The sequence below is a fragment of the Pagrus major genome, chromosome 12, assembly GCF_040436345.1.
Source record: "Pagrus major chromosome 12, Pma_NU_1.0".
In the NCBI taxonomy this organism is placed as follows: domain Eukaryota; kingdom Metazoa; phylum Chordata; class Actinopteri; order Spariformes; family Sparidae; genus Pagrus; species Pagrus major.
Window position 1 is genome coordinate 4,524,807 of NC_133226.1, and position 12,127 is coordinate 4,536,933.

Genomic DNA, 12,127 nt, shown 5'->3' on the forward strand with positions numbered 1-12,127 from the left:
AACTCGCACTATAGCCAGGAACGCTGCACAGAGGTACTGAGCAGGTTGAGGAAGTACTGCTTGTCAAGAAATAGTCCCAGCATGTAAAAACATCTTGTCATTACATTTCTGCATTAAACAAACAAGATGCAATGTGTAAATTAGTCAGTTTAGAAGGTGTTGGTTGGTGGTTTTTCATTTGGACTAGAGATGTTCCGACCCTTCCCGATACCGATTCCGATACCTAGTACCGATCCGATACCAGTGCATCTTAAAAAAAAAACAGCTTTTAACAGCTGTATATCCTACTGGCCCTGTATGGATGTGATATGATTGCTGTCATTGTTGTTGGCCTGGCTCAGGTAAAACCTTGCAGAGAATGATTGCCATACAACATTCTTTCATTATCTATTTTGACACATCGGTCATAATGGAAAAAGAACTAATGAAGAAATCTAGGAATAAATACCAATTCCTTGTTAAAGTGTGGCCACTTTTTCAGTAGAACAGATTCCAATTGTAGTGCAACAGCGACTTAAATAAATCTAGGAATAAATTATTTACTTAAAACTTACTCACGGATCTTGTGAGTTCGGCCGCATTTCCGATACGGGAATCGGAATCGGAACAACTCTACTTTGGACAGAGCAAGGCTAGCTGTTTTCCCCTGCTTCCAGTCTATATGCTAAGCTAGGCTAACCATGTCCTGACAGACATGACATTTTCTGACTGGTCCTCTCATCTCATTCTCAGAAAATGTTAAATAGTTTATTTGACTCTTCTCACTCACTCCTAATTACTATTACTACTAAGTTTGATTGAATATTTTTCTTTTTGCAAATATTAGATTAATGAAGATTAAGGTTAAAATATACTTCATGTCCATTTTCAGTGAAAATTGAAAAATGTAAACATGCAAATAAGAAAACTGCAGATAAAGGCCCTGTGAAACTTTCAAAACTTTCATCAATTACAGTGAACTGGAATTTAAAGGCCTCTTGCTGACCTGTCAATGTTTCCCTCTCTGTTCTCATCTGATCAAAATGTGTGATATGTCTGTAGTCGCCACCGCAGAGATAAATGCATCTTTTAATATGTTTATGTGAGATAGAGAATACAGTATTTATTTGACATGCAGGGATAACTACATCTTTTTACATCGTGTTCTTTGTCACAGTGTGTTTTTGAAAGATTGCATTTGTCATGCAGAGGTAAATCAATGTTTCTGTAATCTCTGTGTGTTTGTGTCGTATGGAGATAAGTACATGTTGTTGTCACCATGGATGTTGACGCAAGAACTCAACAGGATGTTTCAACACAGATAAACATAATAAGAAAACTACAGGTCACTTCTCAGAAATAAACTAGTGTCGTCTGTTTTGAGCCGTGTGTGTGTTTGGGTCTCAGACCTGTCATTAAATTTATGGTTGTTATTAGACACTGAAAGGTTTTATTTAATAACACCAAATGTCAGAAACTCATAAATATCAATCAATAATGAAGAAATGCAGGAGGTCTGTGAGCTGTCTCTCAGTCCATAAACTACTTGTTTAATCTTGATACTGAAAAAAACAGTTATCCATTAAACATTCTTATGAAATCACTAAATAAAAAGGTCAGTCTATCATTCAGTAAGTGACCGAGTCAATTAGTTTTTAAAACAGACTTTGGCAAATGACACAAAGGTGAGATTCAGGCTTTATCAGAAGGGTTTTTGAACAGTATTTTTCAGGAAGAAGACTTCAAGAACTACTATGAGACCTTCTGGGTTCCCCTTACCAGATCACTCCCGCTTCCACCTTTCTCAAAAAAACACTGGCAGGCAATGTCATGTGTTCATGTTGGAAAGAGTACTGAAAATCTGTACTCAAGTATGAATAACTGAAAGTGAGTAAAATTACAATACTGTAATTTGAAAAAATACTGATGTACAAGTACCCCCCAAAAATGACACAATTACAGTAATTTCACTACCTGTAATTAGTTACTTCCACCCCTGGTATTTATAAAGAGGAGAAGGCGAGAAATCAAGCAGAAAGCACACATACTTTGTAGCAGCGACATGCAGACTTTAACAGCAACCTTGCTGTGTGCTCGGTTTAGATTTCTTCACAGCGCTCAATTCTGTCCTGAAGAGCAATCACAACTCCTGCAAGGACAAACTGGAAAAATAATCATCATTGTGACACACCAACTGACACAATGATGTTGATCTAACTCGTGTCAGGGGTCTGACAACAACCCTCCTCCTGACCAGGGATTGATGCAGGTGAAATGCTGCCCGGCTTTGGCGTTTCTGTCTGGAATGGATAAATGAATGAAGTATTTTTTACCGACTCAATGATGTAGGGATGTGTATATGAACAGGAGAAGAGATTAAGTTTATGCGAATTATTGGATGTAACTGAGTATAGTTTTCAGGTTTATTCGTGAGATGTACAGAACTACACTGCAGACTGGAGTCTCTGCTTGAGGGGTGACAATAGCCTCAAATGAATTGGTAGAGTCGACCCACATTGTATCTGTGTCTGCTGTCTGAGAGAAGTATAAATGAGCTCACCAAGTCAGTAAGCTGTTTCTGTAATTAGTCAGCTAACCAGTCAGGCAATAAATCAGCCTGTAAGCCTGTCAGTCAGTAAACCATCCAGTTTCCCCGTCTGCAGCTCATGGAGTAAACCAGTCAGTAAGTCCAGTCAGTCAGTCATATACACACAGTCTTGGTTCCTTGCAGCAGTGACTCTCATCATGTGACTGAGGTTATTCACCCCTACCTCACACACGAAAATCAATACTTCCAATCTTCACTGTGTGTGTGTGTGTGTGTGTGTGTGTGTGTGTGTGTGTGTGTGTGTGTGTGTGTGTGTGTGTGCATGCGTGCGCGCATGTGTGTGTGTACACGTGTGTGTGTGTCTCAGTATTGACTGAATAATGTCAGCGTGATGCTGGCTGTGAATGCAGTCATGTTGCCAGGTTCACACACACTGAACACTGTGTGTATGTGTGTATGTTTCATGTCAGCTTCAAATGATGTAAATTTGTCATAGTTGATTTATTTCATAATCCAGTTTACTGTATTTAGTTTAATAAAGTTTTAGTTTTACCTTTTTTCTGAGAAACAACTAGTTATTAGTTTTCAACTTAAAGTTTCTTTGATGGATTTTTTAACAATGTAAATGTGTATTGCTGCAATCACACCACTCTCCTAGTGTCGTTTTTGGTCGCAACAGGCAGCTGTTTTCAGAGAAGATAACCCTACTGTACACTGCCTCCTCACCAGCAAACAGCAAAGAGACACAATTACAGACTGGTTAATATAGTGAAGCATTCAGCACCTAAAGAGCTAGATATTTCCCTCAGGAGTCGGTGGAGAATAAAACTAGAGCTAAAAGAGAGTGGTCATGTGGTCAGAAACACAGTTCCTTGTGAATGATAATGTTGCTCTTTAACGGTGTGATGTGTAATTAAACAACTGTTTGCTAATGAAGGATGACGTGACAGCCAAAATCAGTTCTGGCGAATACATATAATGTATGCCCTTAACACTTAGTAAGGACACTTCAAATCAAACTGATAGTATTGAAATTATGTTATCAGCACATACTTTATTTGATTAATTTTGAAAGAGTATTTGATTTAAAAATGCCAACGACTTTGCCTTCAGGAATATTGACAGACAAATCAAGGAATATCAAGGAAATGCTACTTCCACTGAGTCTAATATTACATCGATGACTAAACATTCACCAACTATAAACATCTGAACTATGAACTCCCACAAAGAAAATATCATTTTTAAGTAGTACATTGCCTTGAAATCATCACAAAGTCTGATGTCTATGTGCACGCTCCCCCAAGGTCCATGCATCAGCGTCAGGCAGAACTTGGCAAAACACCGGTTGTATACACTGCTCATGCACAAAGCATGGGCATGCAGCAGTAAGACACTGTGGGAAATTAAAAATAAAGAATGTGAATTTGACTTAAATGTCATACATTTTTATGTAGACACATCATTTTTTTGAAAACAATACTTAATTCTAAAGTTGCAGAATTAAAGAACCTCTTTTCCTTAAAAACATTTTTATGATTGTGAATTAATAATTTTGAATTAATAAGATTGTTTTCTTTATATCTGTGTAAGAATTATGACAGTTGGTTCTAACAACATTTGTTAGCTAATAGTTTAATTTGTATATAATAATAGTATAATGATTTTTACAAGATGCGCCCAGCACACTGTACTGCCCTAACGTTAACGATGTTAGCTAGTGCTGGCTTACAGACCTCTCCCTGTCACAGACCACTGCAGCAACATTTCTGTAGACTGTATCGCATTAATTCTGTTTTTTCCATAATTGTTATTCTGTCTATTTTCCATTATTGAAGTTAACACTACTTAACGTAAACTTGATAAGATAACATAAAGGGCCAGACAACTTCTACCCCTCCTCCGCCTGGCTCTTGCAGTTGCCTCCCCAACTCAGCAGCCTAATCCTCTGCTTGTTAAAGCATACTGACAGTAGCTGCTAACATTGCTCTGTCCATCTTTGATCTTACTGAATACTGGGACATATTACATTAAGTAGCAGACATAATGTTGATTCACATTTATAATAACAGTCCTGTGATGCAGGGACGACATATGCTCCATCATACTTGAGTGTGACCGGATAACCATCATTTATTCAGTAGGCAGTATATACTGATTGAGTATGTAGTAGGCAGTACGCTAGTGTGTGATTTCAAATGGTTGTGGCGGTGAAAAGTGAGTTGGCTAATAGCTAACCAGTAGGCAGAAGTGCCCTAAAACGCAAACTGGAAATATTCAGAGGTGTTTCTGATATTCTGTCCCTCTCATGTACATGGAGGACAAAAAACTGGAGACGCCTATCAATATAATGTAGTCCAGTACTACATCACCTTTAACTATGACCTTAATAATAATAGAATGTAGAATTTATAGCAGGGCTGTGGTATTGAATAGATTGCATGGTGTACCTAATAAAGGGGCCACATACAGTTTTATCTGATGACCTTGTGTGTTTGTGTGTGTGTGTGTGTGTGTGTGTTCTCCTCTGATAGTAATAATAATCCAGATTATTTCATTACATGTTCTAAGTGTTGGTTATTAACCTCAGTGGTTCTCACTACAATTAGCTCCCTGTGCTCCTGCTGCCTTATATCAACATCGTGACTGTTTCCAATTACAGCCACCCCTCTAAATGAAATTAAACATTTCAATATTGCTGATATATTGCCAATATATTACCAGTATTAATTACAGGTTCCGTAGCTGTGATCTGTAATCAGAGGAGATGAATCGTGCAGCGTGGCCGTCCGTCCACCCATCACTCCCTCCTTCTGCCTCTATTTCTCTCCCCAGAGTGATTTCTTAACAAGGTGGCCTCTCTCGCCCCCTCTCTCTCTCTTCTCTCTCTCACTCACACACACGCACACTCAGAGGGGTGTGTGGCCAGCTGTTAGGGTGTGTGTGTCTAATTCCTGTTGCATTGTGGGAGTCCATTATGCCGTCGTCTGGTGAATGGCTCCCATTGACTCGGCCTTGACATTATAAGCTGCCCGCTAATCTCTTCACTCCATATATTAGTGAGGCTCGATCTCTCTGCCACTCTCCTCTGTTTTATCTCCTTTTCTTCCTCTCTGCATTAAATTTTCTATTCAAATGTCTCTCTCCCTGTCTCGATCACTATACAAGCTCTCTTTACAGGATATGTCTTGTGAATTATATTTTTCTTACTGTCAACAAATCTAATGTGCAGACCCAAACCAACACTGAATGTTTCTTATTAACAAGTGTTATGTGTGTATCAAAGTCTAATATATCCTCTTCGTCTGTGCCACAGAGCTCCATTGTTGTCCAGAACTATAAAAAACACATCATTGAGTCACACTGTTGCACTGGGTGACATGCTCCTTCATCACCTTGAACACACACACACTGAAGTTTATTTTGAATGTTTGGGCCACCACCAAAAAATCTTGGGAATCGGAGCCCCCAATGGCCACACGTTTTGGCACATTTTTCACGGACAACCACAAACCCTCTAAAATCTCCCAATAAGGCACTTTACAGTGCACCGCTGCTGCTTCACAATCGATGCTTTTTGTGTTGATGATCACTGTACTTACTAATATGGGTTATTTACAATGTGAAGTTGTTTAGTTATTAATTTAGATTTTAATTGTTCTAGTTTTACATTTAATTGATTAATTAATACATTTATGAATTCATTTATTGGAAAAGTCTATTAATGTCAGCATTTGAAATAAAAAAAACGTTATGTTTTGTACATATTTCATTGGTGTCAGAGTTTTGATAACGGTGATGAACGCTGGTTCCTCCTGGGAATTTTTGCCTAGGGCCCCAACAGACATTGTCCCCGTAACTAAATGTGGATAAATCCACCACTGAAAATAGTCCCCAACAAACACACCATTCACCAGAGGTGCAGACTACTGGTTTGAGCTTTGACTTTAGTATCGATTCTTTACCTTACTTCATCTTCAGCCGTTTGAGTTGGATTGACTTGATATTCCACAAACCGAAGATTATAAATCACGTTCTAAATAACGCATCCATAAACAATCATATGTTTCTGTTTTGGATTTAAAAAATGTAATGAATGAATTACAGCTCTACCACTCTGTCTTTCTTCTACAGTGTCACCATGGGTTTGCCCCTCAACCCACCTGCAGATTCTGCTCGCTCAGCCCGTCACGCCCTCTCTCTCATTGCTACTGCCCGCCCACCGGCCTTCATCACCACCATTGCTAGAGAGGTGAGACTGAAATGTTCACTCATCTCCAAACATCTAAACAGCAGCTTTGAAAGGTCATCAGCCTCAGTGTGATTTACATGTTGTGTATTTCTGTAACTTACCTTTGAAGTTGAGTTTTTGATCAATTCGAGTGGTATCTTCCAAAGTTAGTTTTTTTTGGACAGGGGCAACAAAAGACTGGGAAGGTTGTAGAATGCTCCAAAAACACCTGTTTGGAACATTCCACAGGTAAACGGGTTCATTGATAACAGCTAAAAGTATCGTGATTGAGTATGAAAGGGGCATCCTCGAAAGGCTCGTCAAAGATAAGGTCAGGTTCACCACTTTGTCAAACACGATTGTAAAAAGGGTATTACTACATCGGCTCAGGACTCTGCAAAACTTGTCAGTAAACACAGTTTGTTTGCAAATGATTACATTCTGTTTTTATTGACTTTTAACACATGAGGAACTTAATGTTGAGGACCTAAATTACTGACTTAATGGTCTCAAAGTTTCTCTTAGTGTTGTGTCTTTTATACACTGTTCCTGCAGTCATGACAGATATGTATTTTTGTTTTCCAGGTTCATCGGTACAATGCAGCTCAGGCCAACTCTCAGTCACAGCAGAACGTTCACACCACCACTCTGGCCAGAGCCAAGACTGAGATCCTGCGAGTGATTGACATCCTGATCGAGAAGATGCCTGGAGATGTTGTGGATCTGCTGGTCGAGGTAAACGTTATTACATATCAGATATATTACCAATTATGAAGATGGAAGTCTCCACAATCCTAGTAATGACGACCCACTGGCATATTTGGCTTTTAGTTATCAGTATCTCAAAATGTTGACTTTTCCATAACTACAATGCAAAATTTGAAAAAAGCATTATGTAAATCATTGTCACCTCCTACCTGTCCTTATCTCCTCTCCTCCTCCCCTCTCCCACATGTCACATACTCCCTCTCCCCCTCCTCTTCTTCAGGTGATGGATATCATCATGTACTGTATCGAAGGTTCTCTGGTTAAGAAGAAAGGACTGCAGGAGTGTTTCCCGGCTATTTGCAAGTAAGTGTGTGTGTGTATGGGTGTGTTAACAAGCCCCCTACATTTCCATAATAAGGTCAGTCGGGGCTGTATTGGGGAGGAGTTATGGAAAGTTGACCTCTGGAGGAGGTCAGAGGTCATCTCACAGATACAGGTATCAGCCTCAGGGTATGTGGCTGAGCCAGCACAATCTGTGTGTGTGTGTGTGTGTGTGTGTGTGCGCATGCGTGTGCGTGTGCACGTGCGTGTCTCTTCTTGGTGTCGACCTAACAGTTGGTGTGTGCAGGCATGTATACGTCAGAATGTGAAAAAGTAGCAACAACAACACAGTCATATGTGGTGTTATTCATTATGAACAATGTGGCGCTCAATGTCAGTTGTGGATCGTGTTGAGTTTCAAAAACAAATGTAGAAAAACAATGTAGCATATAGTCCTTGGTGCCTCAAACTTTCATGATGGGCAGGTCTCATGGATTTAACAAAACCAATGTGATATTGTCAAGAAACTTGTCATGCCAGTGTTTGACTGAAGCTAAATCCAAGCTAACCCTTTGCCCAAACCAGAGCCACAAGGGAAGCTTCTGCTTTGACACTCCGACTGGCTGTCAGAAAAAGCCCTCAGCAAAAGGCAGACCCCTTTCTTTTCCCACTAGAGATCACTCTTTACATGGTGAGTACCAGTAGGAGGGGGGAGTGCAGCCAAAAAGCAAGCCTTGTGGTAAAGAGTCACCGACAGGACTTTGTGGGTATGTGAATTGAGGCCTTCTGGTTTGTGGCCTGCTCTAACTTTTTGCCCATTAAAATGATCACTTGAGCATACCCATTTTGGCATGCCAGTGTTTGATTGAACTAACTCAAAGGTAGGCCTTTGCCAAATCAGAGCTACAAGTGAAGCCCTGACCCCCTGAGCCATCTGTTGTGGCATCCCATGCTGGCTGTCAGAAAGACACTTCAGCAACAGACATGTCAGAGGCTCAGGGGGAATGCTCGTAGTCTGGCTGTGGAGCTAACAGTGATTGTGGGTGTTAGAATGGATATTTCGTGTTGGGACCCACATTTGGCTTCATGTCTGAATGACAAATGGGACAATGCTTCTATTCTGCTGACAGGACATTTCTTGCATGGCGAACAATTGTAGGCATGCTGATGTCAAGTGAAGTATCTGACCTGTTGTCGTGATGGGCTCGTAATACAATGGCCACAATCGAAGGCGGTGTGAAAAGTCAGCCATCATAGATATGGACAGCGCATACTTTCAGTCCATCTCCTCTGGAAAGCTCTCATCATGTTGCACTTTTACAAAGTTGCAGAAATTGTACAAAGAATGAAAAGAGAGAGCTTGAGAGAGACACAGTGAAACCCTGCCTACTTTCTTACCTCCATACACCTAGCCACTTACTGGGGAACATGTGTGTGAATGTTGGAAACATCCCTCCCAATTCTGACCCCAGAAAGGTTTGTGTGCTATCGTCTAACTGTTACCCAACTGTTAATTCTTTGTCTCTTGAAATCTTCCTTCTTTCTTTGCTCAATTACTAGATGGTGCCTTTGCGAGTGTTAATGTGTTTAACATTTGTTTGTTGTCCACTTGTTTAGGTTCTACATGGTTGGTTACTGTGACCGAAGTCACCGCATTGCTGTTGGAGCTCGGCAGGGTTCAGTGGCCCTCTACGATGTTCGTACTGGAAAATGCCAGGTACAGTAAAAACACCACTTATCTGAGCTCATCCATCCATTCATTGTCATCCACCCAGTCATAATCATTTCCATCTATGCTTCCATCTATGCTTCCATCCATCCATCCAACATATCCACCCATCATCACATCCTTTCACTATATTCTGCAACCTTTCCATCTGTTTATCCATCCATTTGTACCTCCATTCTTTTATATATTCATGCTTTTTAATCCATCCATCCATCCATGTTTCCATTTATCCATCCTTCCTCCTACACACCATCTTCACATTATCTCCATCCTTCATTTCCACCATACATACATCCATCTGCTTACCAATCCAATATATCCATCCATCCAACTTTCATACTCCCTCCGGCCTTCATTCCTGCACTCTATCCTTACATTCTTCAACTCTATTCACCAACCTTTCCATCTGTTTATACATTTTTCCTTCAATCTTTCATACATTCATCTCTCTCCTTTGCTTCATCATACTTCCGTCCATCAATCACTGATCTTATCATCTACTGTATTATTCCATTTATTTCTCCATCATTTTGTCCATTTTCCTGTCTTTCCATGAATCATAAAACTGACATCATTTTGTTCATGGATCCAACTCACCTTCAGGGTGTCCAGTTGGTCCTCCAATCCATCTTAGAATTGTTCTGTCCATCTATGTAAAGGATGTATTTACCTCTTATGACAGAAGAGAAGAAAGGAAGAGATGAGAGGCAACAAAAGCAGAGCAGTAATGAGGGGTGTAAACAGGGGAAATGAGAGGAGGAAAGAAAGAGGGAAACAGGAGAGGAGCTTTGTTGCCTCCACTTATTTTTTCTCTCCCAGTAATTGATTAATGATGAACCAATGACTCTGTTAATCACGTTTTTGTCTTTGCACACATTTATGTTTGATCGTGTGTGAGATTGTGTAGTGTGTGCGTTTGTGTGTGCTACTTGCCTTGGTGTTTGTGTATTTCTGTGTGAGTGTGTGTGTTGGTAATTTGCTGAGTATTGATTTGCAGTAACCTGAGCAGTCTAGTCTGGTGGAGGGGGTCATTTATATCTGATAACAGCACTGGCCCCTGTTCACCCGACATTTAGTTTGATTGTGTGTGTGTGTGTGTGTGTGTGTGTGTGTGTGTGTGTGTGTGTGTGTGTGTGTGTGTGTGTGTGTGTGTGTGTGTGTGTGTGTGTGTGTGTGTGTGTGTGTAAGTGTTTTTGTTTGTGTGCATAGTGTAAAGACAGGAGACGCTTTTCCTTTGTGTGTTATTTGCAGTAATTAACATTTAATAGATAATGACTTTGTGAGAAGCATGTGTATGTGAGTGTGTGTGCGTGTGCGTGTGCGTGTGTGCGTGCGTGTGTGTGTGTTGGAACCCTTTCAAGTGTTTCAAATGTAAGCTCAAACTATAATCTTCATTAACAGGACTGGGTATCTTTTAGGTCTCATTAATTCTGATTCTTATTAATTCTGGTTCTTATTGATTCTGGTTCTTATTGGTACTTACTGAATCATGCTTCCAAGTCTTAGCCAATTATTTCAACAAGAGAGAAGCCAAAATATGTCGGAAGCAACATTTTTGGCAGATTTTAATGCGATAAAAATATGCGGCGACCAGATATCCTATCAAAAACAGACCACATTACGGTCTGGTTATAAGGCATAATGACTCACTACTTCTCATCTGTTCCGCTCAGAGCTGTAATTAAATATGTGCAGTGAAGCCGCTAACAACCATTGTGAGGTTTTTAGCCATGCTAGCTTTTGAGCACTAGTTCATGTCCTCATATTGTGCACCAAGTTATTGTATTGACGTGTGTAACGCTCAGGTAAAATGATTCATTGTGTGTCAAAAGTAGATGAGTGGGGAAAAAATGCTTGTCTCTCAACAAAACTTGTCACTGTGGAAAGGCTCCAAATCAAAACCTGTTCTTGACACCCAATCCTTGTTAATGAGAGAGTATTTTTTATCTATCAGTGACACCTTATCCAAAATCCACTCAGCATTCACCCCTGTAGACCAATTTGCCTTCTTGACGGTTGACAATAATTCCATTACAGAGTTGTCAATGTGGAAATAAAGTTTCAAACCACTTTGGAAACTTTTAGGTAAATAGCAACACACAATCTGTGTTAAAACAATCTGCTCCTCCTGTAAACACTCACTTTAAAGTTTGTATGATGAGACTTAGTTGGCAGATTTATCACCAAATGAAACACTTTGATTCCCAGCTAGGAAATGACAATTCTAACCTTTTGTAATTATATTTAAGTTAATATATTACTGATGAGGTTAAAGTGGCGTTATAAGGTCTCGATTCAAAGTTTGCTGATCAGATTTAGGAGTGGTTTGATTTTTTTTGGGATGATACTGGGGAGCAGGAAGGAAGGAAGTGAAGAAAGAAGAGTATGAGAAGAGGAAGAAGGAGATGAAAGGCAGAGTTTGTGTTTATAATCTGTGTGTGTGTGTGTGTGTGTGTGTGTGTGTCCAACTGTAGCTAGCTATTCCCTGCATGACCATCTGCCACAGCTTTGATCAGCCTCCGTGAACAGCCCTTTGTCAGCTGCATTACTCTGTGTGTGTGTGCGCGCGCGTGTGTGTGTGTGCATGCCTGTGTGTGTGTCCGTGTCCAGC

The 12,127-nt window shown here is 40.2% G+C and overlaps 1 protein-coding gene across 2 annotated transcripts in view; it reads left to right on the forward strand.

The window, feature by feature from the left end:
* Positions 1 to 12,127, forward strand: part of wdr7 (WD repeat domain 7) — a 126,267-nt gene that overhangs the window by 100,097 nt on the left and 14,043 nt on the right. For both annotated transcript variants that reach the window (XM_073477943.1, XM_073477944.1), the window contains exons 25-28: positions 6,662 to 6,779; positions 7,344 to 7,493; positions 7,747 to 7,829; positions 9,405 to 9,504. In XM_073477943.1, coding sequence (XP_073334044.1) covers positions 6,662 to 6,779; positions 7,344 to 7,493; positions 7,747 to 7,829; positions 9,405 to 9,504 — 451 coding nt within the window. The remainder of the gene's footprint in view (positions 1 to 6,661; positions 6,780 to 7,343; positions 7,494 to 7,746; positions 7,830 to 9,404; positions 9,505 to 12,127) is intronic.